The following is a 23821-nucleotide window of genomic DNA, read 5'->3' as shown; positions in this document are numbered from 1 at the left end:
GTCTATTTAAGGGGTTGTTTTCTAACGCCAATTATTCACGTGTGTCTTCTTCAAAGATCATATAGTGAATGACCTACATTTGACTTAAACCGCTCCTTTTATAGGCCCAGGAAGATGACACAAGTTGTGGCTCATGTAAAGAGTATTAGCGCAACATTTTTTTAATGTCTCGTACTCAGAAAATTTGTATTGTTTTTGAAATTAAATCATTGTCTGATAAGAGGTCGTTAAATGTACTTTCAATTGATATCAATATTATTTGGGTTAGATGTATTGCTGGGGGCTCGGGAAAACTTGAAACTTATTTTCGAAGATGTGAATTCTTTGTAACAACGAGTGTATATTAGTATTTTTTTCTGAATGTAAAGTATTTTCCTCTGTGTTACCTATTTGTCCCAAATAAAACAGTAGGGTATATTTTATATTGCATTTTATTTGAATTCAATACATTTTTTATAAATATATGATGGAGGAAACAAGATTTGATGAAACGGATGGTGAAAAATGGAATAGAAGGCGGCTCCATTGACCTGGTCAAAAGGTAGCACAATTATATGATTTTCTTTTTCTAAATTTAATTGGCAATAGCAAATTGAGCACAACAAAACGGCAATGATATTTTTATGAAGCCTCGTGCTGTAAAATACTGTTATACACCTTTTCCATTCTATTTTAAAGGTCGATTCAAATCCGCACTAAACTGGCAACATTTTGAGATGTGATTGAATTTTTTTTTTTAAACTGAGACCCAGTTTCACAGAAATTCAAATGTAACTTTGTCACCAAATGGGGATTCAGCGCCATTTTGACATTTGAATGGTCCCCATTAAACGCCGATTCTGTTACATTTGGATTTGTGCTAAACTGGGCCTAGGTCTATCAATACATATACCATCCTTGGAGCACAGAGGTTAAGTGAAAAAACATCTCCATAATCGATAATAAAATCACTATCGACAGGAGTGAATATTTAACGTGTGCACTCCGAGGGGTGTGAGTTACATAGTATGAAATAAAAGACATATTGTTTGTGTGGTTGCAGAATACAATTTATTAATAAAATAACTGCAAATGTGTGGGAGGTGAAGTACAGAGCTCAATTACAGGGCTCCATTAGCTTAAGGCAAAATTGACAATAATGCGAGACATACACTGGACAGTATGAAACAACTTAAATTCTTTACACCTATATTAAACTAAACACTAATCATGAAATAAATTACAGGAAAGAAACCCTTTCTCTTAAGTATTATAAATACATACAAAAAGATATACATAGTGTAAATCACTAGGTGCGCGGGTAAGACCATCTGTTCAAGGCCACGGCCGTGCTGCGGTGCCGGTGAAGTTAGCACGCATCCCACGCGGTAACACGGGGGCTCTAGGCCTTATCGCTATTAGTCAACAGTGGCCTACTCCCTTAATACAATTGCGACTAAATAATTCCCTATTAACGTAACATTTCATTATTTAAATCTACTTAAAATAATAAGTAACATAAAGTGGCTTCGTTTGATGCTATGCAGAACTCATGTTTTAGTGGTTTCGGATGTAAAAAGTTGTAAACTTATCAAGTAATCAAATGCGAATAAAATAACTGCACAGTTTTAGGGCTATTGAGTAAATACACAATTGGTTCATTCGGTCAGATGTAAAATGCCCAATTTCATTGCACAACTTAAGATTTTTTATAGAAGTACCGCTGTACTTCCATTAACTAAAATAATATATATTATGTTAAAGATTAAAACGAAATGAGCTTGGTTAGTGTTGTTTGTTATTCATTGAAAGTTTGTAAACAATAATTGCATTTAGCACCGTTAGTATCACTTTCCATCTGAAGCCGGTATAATATAATTAAATCACAAATTGGTACAAATGAATCTGTTGACATAATATTAGAGTCCTGTATGAGGAATGAAAAACAGACTAAAATCACAATATTGAGTGCGCAAAGTACCCATATCTCGTTAGCCTCAACGTCACCTACTACGCGTCCTATTCAACGTGATCAACATCATCATGACATGCGAACATTACGCACAATCAACTTAGCTTTAAGGAACTCCTCCAGAGTGGAGTTGGATTAGATAGTAATATGGTAGAGAATATACCGACACACACACACATGCATGAAGAGTATAGATCACTTTCCTCTAAAAATGCTTCAAAGAGCAGTTAAGTTAATAAGACAAAGCCGTTGCATTCCGATAAGAAGTTATTCAAGATTTATTGCAAACGCAATATCCTCTGATATATAAAAAATATAATAAACTTTATTTTACAAAAATGTATATATAAAATTTGGCAAAAGAAAAATAAATAAGCGTTAGATTTTAAAAAGATCTTTGGACCAAGCAGTGAACCTTTAACAAAAATATTCCAATAGCTGCGCTATTCACTCCTTCCGCTTCTCTCTCACGCGATATAAAAATATGGGTGCATTTAAACCGTTTGGGTGACGACTCTTTATCCAACGCAAAGGCAAATAATAGATTCACAGAAGCTCAACACTCGGCAACGTATACAAGCTCACACCACGGAGGCAAGGATAAACACCTAGAATATGAATGTCAACAAGCGTGTAACACGACTAGGTCAACTAGCCGGGAGACTGGCGTGTATTACGTACTTATGTATTACGGGATTATAAAAGGTTCCGCACTGAGGCGGTATACATTTCCTAAAGAGAACAATATCCAAAAGCCCAGCGCATAAGCGTTATCTTTCACGTAGAGAGATCTTTAAAGCAATATTCAAAATATAATATTATATCAAATAAATAAAAATTCATAATTATTTCATAATACATTAAGCGATTTGTAATAGTACCGTCACAAAGCTGTACAATTCATTTTCACAACTAAATTCTTCCCTCATTATGCTGGGGTGGTGCGGGGTTCGGGAAGTCTTCCAGGGCTGGTGACTTGGTGGCGGAGTGATGTGAACAGACAAGAGAGGAGCGGAGACGTCAGGGAAGCGAGCGATAGTCTCCGAGCAGAGTTAGGCAGTTCAACTCTCATCTGCAATCACATCAAATATAACACATCATCTCCAATTAACCTGAGGTTAACTGAATTTAGCATAGAATACAATCAGTCAGCATCATTAAACTGCGCTTACTTTTCAGTTTGTACCGTATAATATAATGAATAACATAGCTACTAGAATAACAGAGGCAGGAGTATAAGCTCCATGGACTGTATGACCAACTCACCCCTGTTCCCGCCGATGATGATGGACTTGCGCTTGTTGTCGGGCTGCTGCATCGGGCGCACGGCGCCCCCGGCTACCAGGGGGCCCTGTCCGGCGCGGATGGGCTTGGCTGGAATACAAAGAATCACATTATTTCAATATACATTATATAATAATTGTTTATATTTCACGCAATGTGGAAGACTGGCATTGTGTTATCCTTCTAGCCAGGCTGGATTAAAAAATAAAATTACAAAAAATCACGTAATATGCAACATTTGCATACAGGGATATCCGCCGATGGATTACAAATGTGACAGCCGCATAGATCAGATTAAAGGAGGGGTGACCTTGATTGCAGACCATAAATTTCCTTCTCCTATTTTTGGGCTTACTAAACTTTACAGCTTTAATAGACTGCATACCCCGCTTGGTGATTTTTGCACAAACAATTTAACATCAGATCTGTAAAGAATTGCAAATAAACATACCGATCTGTGCCTGAGGGCCTAGCCTGACACGGGTCTTCTGTCGCACGGCCTCCCGGATGCGATCCACCTCGTATTGGTAGCGCTTGCGATCTCGCATCGCTCCCTCCTTGGCTTCCTGCACAACATCAACACAAACACATTGCTTAGTACAGCTCAAACAAATAAATGTCAGAGTATTATGTCGGCTCAGCGTAGTAGACAGTGTTTTAATCTCTATGGGTGCGTATAAACACGCGAGCCCAACTGCTGAGCTAAACCACGACTTATGGGAAAGGAAACAAGCAACCGCAAATGCATAAAACGCCGCATGTGGTTGCTTTGTTCCTTTCTCATAATTCTTGGCTCGACTTGCGTGTTTTTTCTCATGACTGTACGCAGCATAAGGACGGGTTGTTTCACATAATTTGAAGAATTCATCAAACTTCAAAGTTAATGTTCAAGTTCTGTCAGAGTCCTATTCGAATTCTGTTATTACCAGAGTACTGTGAAACAACCAGCCCATGATCAGATGACAGAACTTTAACTACGAAATTTTTCAAATTCTGCGAAACAACCCAACTTGAGAATGAGTTCAAAAGAGTGAGTTTTTTTTACCTCCAAAATTTTCATTTTTAAAAATTGTATTCATAGTATATGTCATAAAAATCAAAAATCAATAGAATTAATCAGATATTTTTAATAGGAGATTTCTACAAACACCGCCATGCGCAGAACTACACATATTATTTTTACGTACACAGCACGGTCATAGTCTCCTAGAGGTTGTAAAAGAATAACAACCAAATAAACTGTATTATTACTATAAACTTATTATAAAATTAAATATGAGCATATCAGCAGAATGCTGCCTGCTCATTAACTAATACATAATAATAAAGCATTAGTTGACTGTGTAAACGAGGGCGATTTCATACAATTAAAAGTCTGTCAACAGATCGATTTCCATTTGAAAAGTAGGACTATTGAATAGGTATTACAACAGAGCCTGCCTGGATAAATAAGCTGAATTGATTTCTTACACACCAGTGAAAAAGTCAGTGGACAAGAGCAGAATCCTTATTCAAGGTTGAAGTTGTTACTCTAACTCACTGTTTCGTAAAAAAAGCAGATATGTGGAATGAGGTGTCTCTATACACGTATCAAGGTGCACATTTACAATTTTTAATAAAATAAATCATCGCCGTTCAGTTAAGCCACCAAACCACAATATAAGTTTTAAATATTGAAGACAATTTTAGTGATTTCTAAACGAAAATCTGAAGCAGAAAAATCAGAAAAGGAAACGGTCACATCTGGAACTCGAACCCAGGACCCTTGTCTTTCCGGGACAGTGCTTTACCAACTGAGCTAATGGGACAAAAAAAAATCACCAAAATTGTCTTCAATATTTAAATATTACAATTTGAGGTTTTACTCAATAAAGTTATTCCGAAAAATAAATACACAATATAAGTATTTGAGATAATGTCAATTTGAAAGCTAAAATATGTCGACGGCCTTCATTGTCGAGGGGTAAGGCTCTCGACTAGAAAGCCGGAGTCAGTAAATTTTATTTGATCAATTTGTGTTATGTATTTCACAATTTACTCATTTAAAACAATACACAGTATATTTGCAGCAGATTCCAGAGTGGAATATACTCTCAGTATGGTTGATAAGACCACCATTCATTCCCCACTATCTTCAGCCTCACAACATACCCCACTGTCTCACTGCCTCCAGACCAAAGATATTAGAAGAACGAGATATGCTATGTTGGCCGCCGGACCGTAGGCGGAGTACTACCTAATTAGGGTACTTTGAATACTATCGGGACGTGTACGCACAGAAATCTGTTCTATGTATTAGTGCGGATACCTTAGCGTAAGCGAAGGTGTGCAGTAGTATTGGTGAACAAAACTGGCGACACCGGGCAAAACAATTCCATACAGTATGAACTGCTCATAGCACATCTCGTTCTTCTAATATCTTTGCTCCAGACGGTTGGGAGCAGTTGGGACTGTTGTGCGGTTTCACACAGAAACCTTAAAATTGGGTTTTAACTCCTCAGAGTTCAGCCATATTCTGTCAGACGGTCGGAGTATTTCCGCTTTGCAAAAACATCCAAATATATGGAATATTTCTGAATGTTTCTGAAAACTAAAAACTGATTTTGAAAGATGGTGAAATACGCTTGTACATTTAATTATTGAAAATAAATATATATATTTTTTGAAATATTAAAAGTGTATTGCAAACATTAAAAAAATTGAATGGCTCACTTTACTTTTTTTGCAACTAATATTACTGATAACGAAAAAATATACAAAACACTTATTTTAATAGACAAATGTACTATGTATAAACGTTATTGTTACCTGACCTCCTTATCGTTTTCTTAAGCCTTTTTTTTTCAAATTGCGGTCGGTACTTTTGGTAACATAAGGGTGCACATTTTAATTCTTCCGTGGTTAACTTCTAGACTTGAATATAAAGAGTGGTGTTTTCTCTTTCTAACACCGTGTAGATCATATTTCTCACCACAACAATAAGGAAGACAACGATTTCTGTGAGACCATATGAGTTGTTCCCAAAAGAAAAAAAATTTGCCTGAAGGGTGGAAATTTAAAACTTTTATCTATGTACTATGTATTTATAATGATGTTAAAAAAAAAAGCATAAAAAATAGGATTATTTCTTCTCTAACAGTAAAATTTAGGCATCTTCAAAATATTTCCCCCTCCAAAAAATGGTTGATTATAATATCACTTATGGAATAGCTTTCAAGGAAAAAAGTCAGGATCACTGTCGAGAGTATTTAATAAAAAGATTTGTGTATACCTTGAGTGCAGTCTCCAGAGCCTTGACGCGTTCCATGGTGGCGCGCAGCCTCTTCTCCAGCTTAGGCAGCTCGCAGCGCAGGTCGGCATTGTCGCGCACCAGCTGCTTGTGCACCTTGGTCAGCTGGTCCAGGTTGTTCTCCAGGAAGCTGATCTTCTGCTTCTGCGCCAGTGAGCCTCCTTCTTCTTCTCCCTCCTCGGAGCTCACTGACTTCTTGATGCGGGCCTGGTAGAACACAACGCATTAGTATTACATGTCACAATATGACAGTGTGGAGGCAATGGTGGATTCTTTCGAGGCTCGTCATCTCGAGGGATACTGTGCAAAGGTATAAAAGAAACTTATGTCGTAGAAGGAGAAACGCAAGCGTTTTTTTGTATCACATTTCAGAGAAGAAAATCAACTAAAACCACAGACATAGGAATTAATAGACGAGAAGATAATGGCGAGGGGTAAAATCAACTGTTGAAGAACGAAGGGCGTAAGGCTGACTGTGATTCGTCAATAAATCAATCTGACAGTAAATAGGCATCTCGCATTATAATATCACCATTTACTTCTTAAAAGTAAAATCTGCTTTTGAATGAATAGACATTTTACATGGGAGCGCAAATTACTCGCCACGTTATGAACAAATTTGCGAAGTCCAAATTCGGCAAAAAAATTAGGTTCTATTTTCAGAGTCGAATATTTCGTTTAAGTATTTAGTTAAGACACTTTTATAAATGTTCATAATTTACTTCCCAGCAACCAACCAGCTTTGTGTTTCGCGTCCAGACGTTTCTCGATGTGATAGTATATGTTTCTAAAACTGATCTATATTATACGATGTGAATATGCTTAAAATAAAGTAAAATAATGCTTATATATGGAATGTAATACGACAATTGGGTTTATTCTCTTTTTCACATCTATTTTTACAAGTTTTCATAGTACAAGTCAACATTTTGCCGTGTTATTTCGTAAAATGAACCGATGATGCCTCGACCATAGTTCGCACAAGAATGATGATGTCATGTTTTCAAATTTCACTTGAGGCCATACGCGAGCCCAGCCGGCTCCAATGGAACCGGTATGGGGAGTGGGGATAATACGTTTTTAATCACTTAGGGCAGGTCTACTAATATTCATATGTCTATGACTAAAACAATATTGCAATCTAGCAAACGTTACATTTGGTGGATGTCAATAGACACAAGAGAATCCAAGTGCTTATGAATCTCATCGAACAATTTTATTTTTTACATAGAATTAACGGCACAAGTGCCATTTACATTTATTTATTTACGGACAAATAGTCCATTAACAACATATTAATTACACGAATAAGTTTTATAAACAGAGATGACAGTGAAAGGAGAGCATATATAAATGAGGAGCGAAGACAATAACAATGACAATAATAATATAAAAGTAAGAATGGGAGATAATAATAAGTCAAAGCATGAAGATGGTTCAAAGGGCATTAGAAATTAGACATTGCGTATTGACTGTCGAAAGTCATTTAGGCATATACCACAAAATTCAATGCTTTGACTTGACAGTGAGTTGACAAGTCTCGACATTCTGGACAAAGGAGAATGGTATCCATAATTGGTAGAATGTTGATTGACGAACAGCAATTCATTATTTCGGAGTCTACGGGATATACATACGAGTCTACATACATAATATTGACAGACATAGTACAATATAGAAAGAAAAGAGAAAATAAAATATTATATAAGTAAACAAGAGAAAAGAATATAAATTAGTACAAAGTTAGAGAAGGAAATAAAGAAGAAACGCAAAAACCTGTTATGCAGTGACCTCGTTAAAATACACACGGCTCAAATGTTTAAGCATATTAAAAACATCAGCTAACATGGCATAAGATTTACCAATAGTGTGTAATCTATTTATAACAGAATTGTAGCTTGAAACCGTAGTATAATCGTTACAACAAAACATACTAGGGAAACCTTGATCTAATGGTGGGAACATCAGATCAAGGTTTGTGAATCAAAATTAATATATCAGGGCTATCCAATTATGTACTATTTTTGTCACATAGACATCCAAATTCATGAGACTTGCCCTAACATCAAATCTGGGTATCATTTTGACGAGGTGGAGGCAAACCCCGTAACCAAATTTTTGGTATAAATATTACATTGGAATATACTATAACATCAGTCTTACATTGACTGCTGAAGAGCTCGCATAGAAATAACCAAACTATGAAGTAAAAAAAAGGTTCCCAACGCAGTCCGTTGTGTCAATGTTTGTTTTTAAACAAACTGCTTTGAGTAGCAATGCTAAAAATGAGTGAGGTGGGTAAATTATACACATTTGTAAAAGTGTCTAACTAAATATTTAATTTTGGAAACAAGCCGGATATTTGTTTACCCAATTTGGAATTTGTAAGTTTTTTACGCAGCAGGAAATGTGCGCACCATTGTACAAAAATACTAGTTTATTACATAGTAATTCATTAGCAAATTTTATTTTCGAGGACTGAATAGTGATATTACATTGCGAGTTGCCTGTATACTGTCAGATTCATTGATTGACAAATCACAGAAAGGAAGACGGTCTGACCGCATCCCGCGCCCCGCACAACTTGGTTTGTTCCCCTTTCCCTGATTGGCTAGTTTATCAATTTGAATGTCTATGGTTGGTCACTTTTTTTTTATAGTGAATACCTCACAAGAGTCCCAACTGCTTCCGTCTGGAGCCAGTGAGACTATGGCATCCCCAATTGGGGGATGTTGTGAGGCTGAAGGTAAGTGGGGAAGGGAAAGAGGAAGGTGGGGAAGTACCTGGCTATTCAGATCTAGTCACTAAACACGGCTAAAGCCATTTGGAGCAACGTTTCAATTCTGAATGGTGGTCTTACACCAGGGCGATACTGGTAGTATCTTCCACTCTGGAACGTGCCGCAAATATACTATATATTATTTTAGTTAATTAATTGTGAAATAACACAAATTAATCAAATAAAATTTATTTGCGCACGCCGGGTTCGAACCCGCGACCTTCGGAATGGCAGTCCAATGCGTTACCACTGGACTATGCCGGCCGTCACTTGATCTTAAAGGTTGGTAAATATGGAAAAGGAGCAACACAGCTCAACTCCTCAAAAGCAACTTAATACTATTAATGACTTTGAGAATCTTAAATCATATCACATCTGAATAAGCCTTTGGATTCTGAGAAACTGATTCAGTGATATTTTGAATACATGGAGGTGGTGAAGCTATTGTCAGACAATGAATGTGTGTAAATGGAGATATGTAATGAGGTATATATACCTGCAGGTCTTGTACGAAGAGCTTCCTCAGGTTATGCAGCGTCTGCAGCTCCTTGGCCACGGTGTCCTCCAGCCCCTGCAGGTCGGCGCGCGCCTGCTTCTGCCTCTCCACGCTCACACTGCGCAACACACAACAATCACACACATGTCACTTCTCTCCTTCCTTCTTCCTCCTTCCTCCTCACCCCTCGCCCGCCCGACCCCATCCATATTCACTCCACCCTCCGCTGCCAGCTGCCAGCTGCCAGCCGCCAGCTACTGACAAGCCGTCAGTTGTCCAGTTTCTTACTTTACCAAGTTTCCATCCATTTCGAAGAATTTAGGAAATGAATATGAATGGGAGTCGTGTAGGAAAAACGAGTCTAATTAAAAAAAACAATAAGAAATAATAAAAAAGCCAAAATGCACAAATAATGGTATACTACAAAATAAAAATATACTTCAAAAATAAAGATCTCACCATCAAGTAGTTTCTTTGTGAAATGGGCTTTATATAAAAAATATAGTATTATTTATCTCGGAAAAGGAGATGTTTCTTCATTGCTTAAAATTAAACAAACATTGCCACCAGCGCCCGCAGAAAGATCGTCCCGTTTTATAAAAGATAATTCTTCCTATTAAAAATAAATTTTAGTCTTTAATTTTATTATGTATCTTCAGATCAAAGCCGTCCGAGATTGCCTCAACAGTTCTACTAAAGAACAGTTGTTAACATATAGTTTCCTAATTAAATTCGACTAAGCGCGATCAATTTACAGTTATTAGTACATATTATAATTATTTATACATAGATACAATTATCATCAATTAAGAATCGGTTTATATTTTATACTTAAAAGTACCCAAATTTAAAGAGAATCAATTGAAAAATATAAATTAAAAATTATCTTGACCAATTGAGATATGTTCCAAACTCCAATCTCCAGATATTTATCCCAATGACACGTTAACTTCTTATATCACAGATTATAGTAATACCATTTCCTTTCTTCGATACGATAAAGGCAATTAAATCATAATTAAAATGAGATCGTGGCAGTTTGATTGAATAAGAAGCATTCTTGCGCTCTTTTCGTGAAGAAAAGACAGAGAAACTTTCCCATCAAACTGTTGAAAGCATAAAAAGGAATGCAGCGTGAGCCGGTTCGACTCTAAATAAAAATAAAAATAGGAACACGAAACTAAAATCAGGTACGAAATAGCCAACTTTTCTACCACCTCTTATTTCACAATATTATGTATTTACACTAAGCTTATAAATATTTTAATGTTAACATTATTCAACAATGACTTTATTTTTAGTATTATTATTATTTAATCCTATATGTGACAGAAAATATAAACGGAAATGCTCCACAGCGATGTGGTGATGCAGTCTTTGTTTGTAAATGCCAGCTTGGCATTTGTGCTATATTACCATACACACGGTATTCACACAGATACACGATAGAGAGAGGGGTTATTTCTAAAACCTTCGTTAGGCTTCTGGTTATCCCCTGCTAACTTCATATTGAATTTCTGCGACACTAATTAGTGCTATTCGTCACGTAAATAACTGTTTGAAAATGGTTGAACCGATCAATACTCAGAGCAGTTATTAGACCATCAGAAGTGAAAATTTTCACGCATGCAAAAATTTCAATGACATTTAGCTATAATTAAACTTTTGAGACATTGTACATACGTACATGAAGTGACCGAAATTGCAAGGTTTAAACACCTTATTAAATGAGTTTTATGGTGATCTCGATTATGATATAACGCATTTCCAAATTTGTATTCATTAATTTAAATAACGACATATAAAGAATTTCAAATTACAAAAATGTAAATATATAACAATTTTGAACACATAAATTTCTAAATTCATATGACATGGCAAGCGCTTGCTTGTGTTCATCATACTGACGATTATTAAGGTAAAGCAAAATAAAAACTTGTGGGGAAAACGCTACCTTTGACGGAGCTCTATATCATTTGATTGGTCAAATCATTTGAATGATGACAGAGATGTTTGGAGAAATAGTCCTAAGATTGTTTGTTACCTAGAATAAGGCGTTCCGTAATTAAATTAAATAGACAACGAGTAATACTGCTAGTACCATTAGTAGTATTCTTATTGCACGAAGCCAGCCCACGTTAATGGGATCACATTAGCATCACTCCATACTTAACTAATATTGTATTACCGTCACTGTAACAATGTACAGTGTGAAATAATGAGTTAAATGCCAACGAGCAGTACGAAACAACTATGACAAACTTTTTACATTATTGTCTAAATGCCACACGTTGTTGTGTTTTATGCCGTTTCTTATGAAAATAGGAATGTACTGTACGGTAGGTAGCCTAACCTAACAAATCAACATTGACGAGGAGAGGTGGCAGGTGTACTACTGCTAAACAAACTAAGAACTAAACCATAATGATGATGTGGGGACAGCGGTGAGTGATTAAAATCATAGTGACAGAAATGAGCAGATGAATGTGCAGGGGGTGGAGGGGGCAGAATGGCAGGAGCGGTAGGGTGGGGCGCATGGACACCTTCTTTTCCGGATCACTTTTGGCTTTAATCATTGTTTCGTCCAGTCTATCGGATCCATTCTCAGGGACGGCTTTTATAGAGCACCGCCTCATCACCGATCTCAGGCCCCGGGGGCCGGTGGCTACCACCGAGTCGGTGTGGCTAATAAGGTTCGCGTTAACTGAATCCTTCTCGATCTTGCTCATAATGAATTTGGAGTCGAGTTGTAACGCGTGGCGGTTGTCTAGGACACTGCGGGCGCATGGGGGCTGTTTGCGAGGAGTTACAAGGAACGTTACGGACGTGAGTTCGTGCAGCTTGGCCGACTTCTCCGCCTCGTCGTGCTTCAGCTTCTCGTAGTCGCTCTGCAGCTGTTCCTGGGCCAGCATCATCTTCTGGTTCTCCCTGTAATGAGACATTCATAATACGTCAGTCATAGATCGGAGAATATAGTAATATCATCACAGGAAATCATTTCTGCTATTCGGATATGATTATTTGTGGTTCTAATTTATGAGTCAATAACATGATAGTTTTTGTTTCATAAATAAAATTAATTGTTGGAGAGATTTGATCAGGTTTCCCTTCAAGATTCCTATTGCATGCCCAAAATATGAAATACTCACTCCTTGAAGTCTTGGTGCAGCTGGCTGGCCTGGTGCAGCTCGTCGCGCAAGGCAGCTAGCTGAGCCGTGTGCGCACCGCGCAGCTGCTCCACCTGCTGTTCCAACGCAGCGCGCACCTCGCCCGCCGCCTGCTGCTCGCCGGCCGCCGACACCTGGTTGGCCGCCTTGAGCTTAGCGCATTCGTCGCGCAGTGTGTCCGCCAGGTCCTCCAGCTGCCGCTTCTTGGCGTCTGACTCACGCACCGCCTCGGCCAGCGAGCGGGCGCGCGCGTCCTGTTGGGTCACCTGCAGGCGCCATTCGGCAAGTTCACGCTCGTAGTCAACCAACTGCAAGAGATCAAAGGATTTTGTATAAAGTTCTGAATCCTAATTGGTTTTAGGTCAATTTATGATAAGTGCAATCAAGCAACATCTTATTTGCACTGTTGTGAAATCAGAATAACTACACTCGATATGTAGTGAAATTATATCAATGTACCCACAAAGTTCCTGATTCACCACAATAAATCTTTCACTGGAGAGAACTATAAGTATGTTATCATCAGTCCAGCAAACCAAAACGAATGACTTGGAAGAACATAATTCAGTACAAATTTTTAATTTCTAAATGCCTACTCTAAATCAGCTTTCTACCCACTAAGCTCTCAACCACCTCACAATGTCAATACACGTGTGACTCACTTCTAGGACGTACCCATACTAGCTGAGAGTGGCGATTTTGGATTACCCATATTGTGGCTTTTGTCATAAATAACCTTATAAACCCTAAATTCGATATAATCCATCTGTGCGTGTATTATGTACTTTACTTATTTGATTAAATATAATTGTGTTGTTGCTCATCTCGCACAGGAATTCCTCAGTGAGATGAGCGGCGGAGGATTCTATTGGAATGTATCATTTTATGAATTAATAAGGTATGCAGCCTCACAGTTTAAAATTGATTCACTGAGTGTACGGAGGCATCATAAGGATGCTCTATTCCTGTATAAAGTAGTCAACAATAATATTCAATGCCCAGAGTTGCTAAACAAGATTCCATTCAATGTACCTGCGCGTTCAACACGCTCTTGTGTCCTGTTCAGCGTTGATCAAAGCAAAACGAACTCTAAGCAGAATTCTTGCCTGAACAGACTATGCAATAATTACAATAGCGTATTATCCAAGGTTGATATTTTCAGTTGCGAACTTACCAAATACAAGAGGTCCATAAAAGAATATTTCTCTGATGGTTTGTGAATAATGTTTATGTCTCTATTGTTTATATCTCTATTATATTGGCTGCCTGTTTATTGACACAGAACTCATTTTGCAATTTAATATGATATGTGGTTCTCCAATGAAATGCAGGACTGTGGGAAGTGGAGGAGACTTATTCACCAAGGCAGTTGGTGTGAAATCAGTAATGAGGGAATGTTTACCTTCTTGGTGGACTCGGCGCTGGAAGTCTCCAGTCCTTGGCAGCGCTGCACGAGGTTCTTCACCTCGCTCTTCATCTTGCTGATGTACAGCCGGGCCACCGTGAACTCCTCTTCCAGCTTTCCAACTGTGTCGGCACTGATCTGTAACAGGACCACAAACAATACAGACAGATTGACAGAAGTATGGAGCACAGACGTTGATTTTCATTTCACTTTCGCTCCCATTCGAAATTGGAACATCGTAGGTAAAGGTACTTAAAAAAAAAATTGGCGGTACCTACCTATGAAGATTTTTAAATTTAAGAACTGAATTGTAATCTACTTATTTGAGTGGGGTATAAAGTTACCTTAACTTCGTTGTCAGCCCCACCGATGGCGCTTCCAATGTCTCCCAGGTCCTTGAGCAGGTTGGCCAACATCTCAGCCAGCCGCTTCTTCTGGTGGGCCATCATGTCGCGATTCTGCTGCAGCTCGCTTGATGTTGTGTTCAGAGAGGACTGCAACGAAACATTCAATATTAGTAAAATGATAATAAAACTTACATAATTTCATTTACGTCTTTTGTCAGCCGTATAATGTCCTAAAATGCGTAGAATCTTAGATCCAGCTTCGAAAGTTTTTGTAACCCTTTAGTTGTGAAAACAAAAAACTGTAAAAAAAAAGCCTAAAAAAAATATAAAAAGAATTTTGCGATCTTTATGTGATGTTTTCTCACTGGTACTATCAGTTTCCAGATACTATGTATTATATATCAATGAGTTAATATATGCCCCTTTGATGTTTAGCATTATTAAAATAATTGAAAGTTAACCTGTTTGTGAAGGAGGTCCTCCTGCATTTGTTCGCACTCCTTGTTCTTGGCATCCACTTCCTGGCTCTTCTGGTCGTAATTGACGGCAAGCTCTTCCAGCGCCTGCAGTACCTCCTTCACTTCCTCCTTGGCCGACTCGTTCTCCTGCTGGATGCGGTTCATCTCGCCCTGCAGGGACTCGTAGTCGCGCCTGGAATTCAAAAAATGCAAAAGTCAAAAATTGTGTGGGAAAGAGCAGTCACAGTGTAATAATTAATAATCAATGTGCACCGGTCACCACCAAGAGATAAAATATTTTTATTAAGAGGATCGTCAAATAATAATGCAGCAGTTTGCCGACCACTGTGAGAGTTGCTCGTACACTGATTGAATGAGGTTTCTAAGGACTTGCAACTCTGACAGCATCTTTAAGAAATATAATTTTCAATATGCCAGAGGCGTGAAGGGTTAAAAGTAAATATAAATGCTGTGTTATGGCGCACCTGGTGCCAGCAATAAGCTCCTCTTGCTCCATCATCTGGTCCTTGAGCTTCTCCACGAGCTGCGACTGCTGGTTGATCTCCTCGTCCTTCTCGTCCAGCTGCTGGTAGAGCGCCTCCAGCTTGGCGGCGTCCACGTCGCCGCCCGGCACCGCAACGGCCGGCAGCTCTGGCACCACCAGCTTCTCCTCGATGATGGAAGTCACCGGCGTCACGGCCTCCACCTCCTGCAGGTTCACCTGCTCTTCGGGGTTCACCGTCTCGCCCACGCGCCACCTGTTGAGTTCCGCCTCCAGTTTCTCCACCTGCCATAGTCAATTGGGAATTAGCAACAAATTCATCAATGAATTAGGATATAAAAATTGAAAAGCGAATCTAGACAAAATTCAGACTGATAAATTATAGGACATGGAGTTTTTTATTCATTTACTAGCTGAAGTCCACGGCATTACCCGGGCTTTATGTAAGTTTTTCGAAAACAGATGCAGACAGTTATTTTACTCATAATTACTAGACTAGATTTTTTTGTTTCACAAAATTTCATAAAGGAATAATTTCGCTCTAATGGGGATGGGTCTTTTGACAGGAAGGAGAGAACCTGTTATAGGAGGGAGGAAACACAGAGGCCGGCAAATCATTCCAGTCGAGCTGTGGAACACACGAACAAGTCGTAGAAGCAACCCGTACTCATGTGACAAAAAATGTCAACTCTTTACAAATTTAGTTATAGGTTATCTTACCATTATTTTATAGTTGTATTAAATTCGGAAATCTTTTTGCATGTCGAAACTTGTTATATAATCTGAAAATCACGTACCTTCCCCTTGAGTCGTCCAACCTTCTCCTTTTCGCGCTCGTACCTTCGCTTCCATTCTTCGGCAGTCAACTCCTCGTTGACGCATACAACGTTCTTCACAGTCTTGGCTCTGAAAGATAATCGCAAAGCATTAGAATAAAATAATAGAGAAATGGTAAAACCAATGGAAATAGCCAGACACCAGCAAGAGTGGGGGTGTACATACCTTCTACCAAAGTCCAAGGTAGACTTGGTTTCAGACTCGTTGAAGGAAGCCGGAGAGCAGCAGATGACAATGGTCGTGCGTGCGTTACCTCCGAGGGACTCTTGCAGGATACGAGTCAGCTTCGAGTCTCGGTAAGGAATGTGCGTCTTGTTGCCGTCAGCTAACGCCGAGATGACGTTGCCGAGGGCGGACAGAGATTTGTTGATGTTCTTGGCTTCGTCCAACACGGTACCTTCAGCACCAGTTTTGGAAACCTATTAAAAATATGAAAAATTATTGATTTTTAAAGATAATAATTATGTTATCTGACAATCAAATTAGCTTTACAAAGGAACTGGCAGATAAGAACTTTGACTAATTTGATTGAGTCATTTTATAGCTAAAATAAAAACACAATGAAGATCCATTTCAGAATCTACTTTCTTTATTGTATCTCAAGATGCATCATATTATAATTCCCTTTTTTCTGTTGTCTGCAGTCTTTTTGTTTCAAGTTTTTACAAGAGGTTTATGCTACTCTTAGCGAGGTTGATAAACAAAGTTTAGGGGACAAAAAATGGCCGTCCAAAAGGAAAATCCTCAAACTATATTAGACCAGTGGGCAATAAAAATGTGCCCAATCTCTGATTGTTAATGATATCAGAGTCATAATTGTCCCAAACAAGCAAAAATGCACTCTACATGAGAGTAGAGTATAGAGACTTTCTCTTGGGTATGCTCTGAATGAACCATCTTCAGGTCATAAGCAGTGACGGCTTGTGACTTTTGAGTGTGATAGAGTGCTTTAGTTTGAAAAATTCGTCATTATTGATGTTGTTTAGTCCAAAACGATTTATTATTCATTTTCAAAAAAATCGATTTTTAGAATGAAGATTTTGAGAAAATTTCAGGTTGACCGTATTTCCTGAAAATCTTCATATAAAAAATCGAATTTTCAAAAAAAAAAAGGAAGACATTTTCGGCTACAACAACATCAGTAATGCAATTTTTTGTAATATTAGCACTCTAGTACACCCAAAAGTCACGAGCCGCCACTGGTCAGAAGGGATGTGCACGTTGCTTCACTTTTCTTCAGACTGGTTTATGGATGGTTCCAAAACTCCGCTATCATGGAGAGCATTAAGTTCTATGTTACAGCATTGACTGTTTTATCCCGGACTATGTTGCCAATGATCATGCCGGTGGGGAGAGCTATCTTGTTGTTTAACCTCTCAGACAAAGGCATTTGTATGCTATGTGTTCCTTTGCGAACTGTCAAAACGCGGAAATTTTTGTGTTATTCACGACTTTTGCTAAAAGCATCATAACTCACGTCTTGGGAAACGTAGTCTCATTCTAAAAAATGTTTTGGAAAGATTATGAAATTCACTATCGTATTGTTTTGTTATACGTAAATATTTGCGTTTCTAAATATACATTTTCTGAAAACGTCAAAAATATGTAAAAATCGCTGACCATTATTTCAAAGCTGTGAAAAATGTACTTTTTTCTGAGTATCATAAAGAAATAACACTTTATATATTGAAGAAATATAATTAAAAACTATTGGTCACCTCAAAATATTAACCGTCCAAACTAAAATATTTTTAATAAATTATTTAAAAACGCAATAAATTACGAACGAACAAGCTGACAGATTCAATCGACTCAGATAATGCACCTCAAGATTCCATAGATATTTTTGAATGCAGACGCGTAGCGTTATTCATTATCGATACTCTGTTTTTTAAATCATGGCAATCCGTATACTAGTGATGGAAATAAATCGATTTTTGTAAAATCTCGCGCGCTTACGTGAAAAGACGTACTAATGTCTTGACCGCTATTATCATATTTACGTCTTTTGACGTTCTAATGTTCCGAGTGGTTAATAGAATCACTTCGGATATTTAACATTAACAGCCACTTTTGTTGCATCTCGTATAAAACCTGATTTTTATATCTATTTGTTTTCTTTACTTACACTGATCAATAATATGAATTGAATTGAATGTAAAAATGATAATGTGAAAAGATAAATGCAATAATATTAACCTTTTCAGAACCGGCTAAATCCACAAGGTATAGTTTTCCGGAAAGCTTTTTCTGGTTCTCCAGATTTTCTTGCTTTACGTTGATAAGGAAAACGGAGTGGGATCTGGAGGAGTGCTCATTCATGTCTGGAAAAGTAAATCAGACATTATAAATGTGAAAAGAATACACGTGACTAATCATGAAGGAGTTGTTCGTTATAATTAAATCATGCAACAATGAAATGACATGATTTAGTTAAATAACTAAATTAGAACTTACTGGTGACGGCAATATGTCTATTAGACTTGCCCTCTTCTATAACCTCAAACACCTCCTCGGGACTGGAGACGAACCTCTCAGTTGCTCCTTTCACGAAAGGAACTCGGTTTTTGTCTTCGTGAACACTCAAGTTCACCTTCGATACTATAAAAAAATAAAAACAATTTAATAAAGATTTTCTCAAATTTACGACCAATTGAATTAACATTATTAGTAACGTGAAATATCAAGGTAAAAGTGTGGGCATTACCATCTAACAGATCTCTGATTTTGTCCATGTAGATTTCAAAGTAAGAAACCTTGATGTGGAACTCCAAGTTCTCCTCCATGGCGTAAATGTGATTGAAGATGTCATTGACAATCCTAGGGATGATACCTTGTTTGCCAGGATCCCCTGTGAGACAAATATTACAATTGGGTTATTATTCAAGTACGACAGCTGGTAATTCTTTTTACGTGGCATCAGTTTAACGGTAGACAAAATGTTGATGCACTATTCTGAAAATACATAGTGCGCGCCAGATAACTATTCTGCAAACCTACCAGAGAAATAAACACTTGAATCTGGTAGAATATTACAAATTTGTTATCTGGTAGGATGTTATAGAAATTTGCAACTGGTAAAATGTTGTATTTATTAAGACATACACAGTACAATAAGATACAGTTAAGGATATTTTTTGTTATTACATAGTTGTAATACCTATTACGTATTTCCATAAAATATAAAATATATAAAATGTTTTAGAAATTTACGATATAACAAGTAGAATGATATAGTTATATCAGGTAGAATGATATAGAAATTTATACTAGGTAGAATGATTTGGAAATTTATGTCAGGTAGAATGATATAGAAATTTATATCAGGTAGAATGATATAGAAATTGAATCCGGTAGTGTGTAATATTTCTGAGGTTTAAGATTAAAATACTGTTTTCTTTGAGACATTTACTATCTTTGTACAGGTTCAAAGGCTCGGGTCAAGTGACGTGTCAGTAGTATCAACCTTTTAAACATACAACAGGTGGCATTGGTACATTATTACTAACAGAACGGCATACACAATACAAATTTATGTCTTGTAGAATGTTACAGAAATTGGAATCTTGCAGAAAATCATAGAAATTCGAATCAGAGAGGAGAAATCTTACAGAATTTAATATGAAAATATTTTATTTGACAAGGCTTGGAATGTCAAGAGCAATCTGGTCTGATAAGAACTACAAAAAATATTTAGAGCCAATCAATGAGATTTAATCTAACTAGCTATAATTTCAACATGTACAATCATTGATGTGTCAGAATGGATAAATAGTACTCTCATAAGTGCGAGAAACAGTCGAGATTAATTGAATAGAAAGACTAGGTACTATAAAGTCGTGTACTCACCTGCGAACTGTAACCGTTGGTAACACTGCAGAGACACGGTAACCGGGCTCTACTGTGTACACTATGGCTATTAATACAGTTTTCGGTTCGGTGCAAGATGCTCGTCAACCACTTTTTGGTAACGGTAACATGTAACGGTTACAGCTTGCAGATGAGTAGGCAACTTAAGATCTTTTTGCTGAGTTCGTATACAAAAAATAAATAAACCTAAAATGTAAGGCAAAATTTACTCGAAATCGGGGTTGCATTAGATTTCAGTCCAGGGGTTAAATAGCCTTAAACGACCTCTGTGGTCAAGGGGTAACACTCTCGACTAGCAATCCGAAGAAGGCGGGTTCAAATCCTGGCGTGCACAAGTAAATTTTATTTGCGGCACGTTCCAGATAGGAAGATCCTCTCAGTTGGTGTAAGACCAACATTCAGAATTGAAACGTTGTTTAAATTAGCTTTAGCCGTGTTTGGTAACCAGAACTTAATAGCCAGGTACATCCCCACCTTCTTCTTTTCCATCTCCTTCCCCTCCCCTCTACCTTCAGCCTAACAGAATACCCCGATTGGGGATGCCATAGTGTCACTGGCTCCAGATGGTTGGGAGCAATTGGGACTGTTGTACGGTATTAATTATTTTTTTTTTTAAATTTTAAAAGTTCAGAAATACAGTCAAACTTGGTTATAACGAGCACGAGGGGACCGACTAAATTTGCTCCTTATAGCCATTACTCGTTATATCCAAAATAGGTTTATAAGAATTTATATACATAAACCTACATAGTATAAAGCTCTCACAAAACATACATATGCATTATAAATCAAACGCGTTAATTTTTTTTAAATATATGTAATATAGGTACTTACCCTAATTTACAACGATTAAACTTACAACTACACTAATTATTATATGTAATAAATTGTACAAACACTTAACATTAAACAAAAGTTTTTATTTTACTCTAAATCGTATTAAAAAAATTCACTATCGAGGATTGTTTTAATGTTTTCACTTTAATGTTTCTTATTTTCCCCCTCAAAACACTTAACGCATTAAAAGTTTCATCATCTGGTTCACTGCTACCGAAAAAACTCACTAATTTATCCATCATATCACTAGCTTCCCCTATTGTAATTTGTTCCGGTTCTGTACTCATATTATCATCGTCGCTGCTTTCATCACCTTCATTGTCTTTATGCAACACAGACTCTACGATATCACTATCCGTTGGAAGTCCACATGTCGATAAACCCTCATCAACACGCACAAAGTCTGCGATATTGTCATTATTAAAATCATTAATATTATTCGTTCTTAGCCACTCTGATAATGGCATGTTGTCTTCTTCGTCGTATTCTTCATGCACATCATCAATTCTAGTTTTCAATGAAGATTTTATAAAGCAATTGGCAACTGTACTCAGTGATACATTAGTCCACGCATCATTTAAAAGAATGATCGCATCCAATATTGTTAAATTCTCATTCAACTTTTTCTCCCTCTGGCCAATAAGATGAAGTACCGCAAACCTCTGATAAAATTTTTTCAGACTGTTTATTACACCCATGTCCATTGGCTGTAATATGGATGTTGTATTCGGCGGCAGAAAAACAAGTTTTATATTGGATAAATTTTCTATTTTTGGATGCGCAGGACAGTTATCCACTACAAGAAGAATGCTTCTCTTCTTCTTAAAAAGCTCCCTGTTCCAGTCGGAAATATATTTGCGGAAAATCTCAGAAGTCATCCATGCTTTGTTATTAGCTGTGTACTCAACAGGCAATTTTTTGTTCTTAAAACATCGCGGTTTTAGTGATTTCCCAATAACAAACAGTTTTCGTTTATCCGTTCCGGTCATATTGGCGCACACAAGCACTGTCAAACGAACTTTTGACTTTTTCCCGCCAATGCATTTATCACCTTTAAATTTAAAGGTGTTAGTGGGTGTTAAGTTATAAAAAAATCCTGTCTCATCCGCATTATAAATGTCCTGGTCACGGAAATCCTTTCTCAACTCTGGCCAAACACTCTGAACCCACGCACTTGATATTACAGGATCCACAGATGCAGCTTCACCGTTAATTTTTGAATAAACAATGTTATGCCGATTTTTAAAACGATCAAGCCAACCGTTATTACATTTAAAATTGTCATTTCCGAATTGGTTCGCGAATTTTTCCGCTTGCGCCTTCAAAATCGGCCCATCAATAGCAAATCCAGCACTTCTTTGCACACTAAACCACTTTAGTAACGCTTCGTCAACGTCAGGAACCACGCACTTTCTAAATTTTTTAGTTTCTGTGATGTTATTCTCCAACGCAGATAAATAAACATCCTTATTTTTCCACAATGTTGAAACCGTTGAAGATGACAAAGAAAATTTTTTACACACTTCGACATTTTTTGCGCCGCGTTCCAATTCCCGAATAATATGGACTTTATCGCGAATTGAGAGACATTTCCTCTTGTTAGACATGGTTGTAATCGAAGGGTTTACTTCTGACTGACTAATCACTAAAGATATGATTTTAATAAACTGTGTACGTAGGTACCTACTCATCCTACATAACATTAAATTTATTGATTTTCGAACGAAATTGGGAAAACCGGACACAAATTTAAAATGAGTAGCAAAACGAAAGAAGTTGTAAAAAGGGAACCAAATTGGAAGCCCCAATATTCGTATGACTTAGGTTTTATATGACCCTTTTTACATAGTTCGCGATAGTACCTACCGAATAGAAATGTTTCGTAGAGCGGCAACTCAGGCTAAATGTCATAAAAGCTTGGGATAATCCGTCCCTAATGGTATTTTAAGGGAAGTCCGAGATCATCCTTTTGTCTTGTTTATGACTGGTTTCGAGAATCGGGTTTTTTTTTCAAACTCAATTATGTATTTACCTATTTAGAAATCGTGTTGACAAAAATATTTGGACGTTACATCAATTATGAAACCTCGTTATAACAGCATACGATTGTATGAAAACAAGCACGAATTAAAATATCATTTTATAATTGCTCATTATAACCATGACCTCGCTATTTCCGTGATCGTTATAACCAAGTTTGACTGTATATTAAAAAAATATATATGTATATAAATATGACAAACCTAAGACACCCTCCATAGTGTGCGTCTTTCCGGAGCTGGTCTGACCGTAGGCGAAGATAGTGCCGTTGTAGCCAGCCAGCACATCCGACACGATGCTTTTGGCCGCCTCATTGTACACCTTCTCCTGAGTCGCATTGGGCTTGAATACTTTGTCGAATAAATACACTTTGCCCTGGAAAGAAAAACAACGATAAAAAATACGGAATAGTCAAAAACATCTGGGGGGGAACTTTAGGCGGGATCATACAAATGCTTAGCGAGTCACTATAAGTACTGCAGATAGAGCTACTCTAGGCTAATACAAAAGGACTCTAGCGAAACAACTTCGCTCAATGGTGAGCCATGCATAGGAACTG

The 23821-nt window shown here is 37.4% G+C and overlaps 1 protein-coding gene across 1 annotated transcript in view; it reads right to left on the bottom strand.

Annotated features, from left to right (window-relative positions):
- Positions 1-413: 413 nt before the first annotated feature.
- Khc (kinesin heavy chain) overlaps positions 414-23821 on the bottom strand; it is a 42608-nt gene continuing 19200 nt past the window's right edge. Inside the window, exons 2-18 of the mRNA XM_089634782.1 lie at positions 23466-23637; positions 19223-19366; positions 18973-19116; positions 18715-18839; positions 16681-16934; positions 16476-16584; positions 15662-15963; positions 15180-15369; positions 14716-14865; positions 14369-14509; positions 12949-13274; positions 12626-12727; positions 9800-9917; positions 6507-6731; positions 3687-3801; positions 3218-3325; positions 414-3023 (exon numbers count right to left, since the gene is read on the bottom strand). Of these exons, the coding sequence (XP_089490908.1) occupies positions 3013-3023; positions 3218-3325; positions 3687-3801; positions 6507-6731; positions 9800-9917; positions 12626-12727; positions 12949-13274; positions 14369-14509; positions 14716-14865; positions 15180-15369; positions 15662-15963; positions 16476-16584; positions 16681-16934; positions 18715-18839; positions 18973-19116; positions 19223-19366; positions 23466-23637 (2736 nt within the window). The 3' untranslated portion in view covers positions 414-3012. The remainder of the gene's footprint in view (positions 3024-3217; positions 3326-3686; positions 3802-6506; positions 6732-9799; positions 9918-12625; positions 12728-12948; positions 13275-14368; positions 14510-14715; positions 14866-15179; positions 15370-15661; positions 15964-16475; positions 16585-16680; positions 16935-18714; positions 18840-18972; positions 19117-19222; positions 19367-23465; positions 23638-23821) is intronic.

This window comes from Hesperophylax consimilis, chromosome 8 (genome assembly GCF_061612785.1).
Source record: "Hesperophylax consimilis isolate HC1 chromosome 8, BYU_Hcon_1.0, whole genome shotgun sequence".
In the NCBI taxonomy this organism is placed as follows: Eukaryota; Metazoa; Arthropoda; class Insecta; order Trichoptera; family Limnephilidae; genus Hesperophylax; species Hesperophylax consimilis.
Note: the sequence above shows the minus strand (reverse complement) of the source record. Positions and strands in the feature narration are given on the sequence as shown.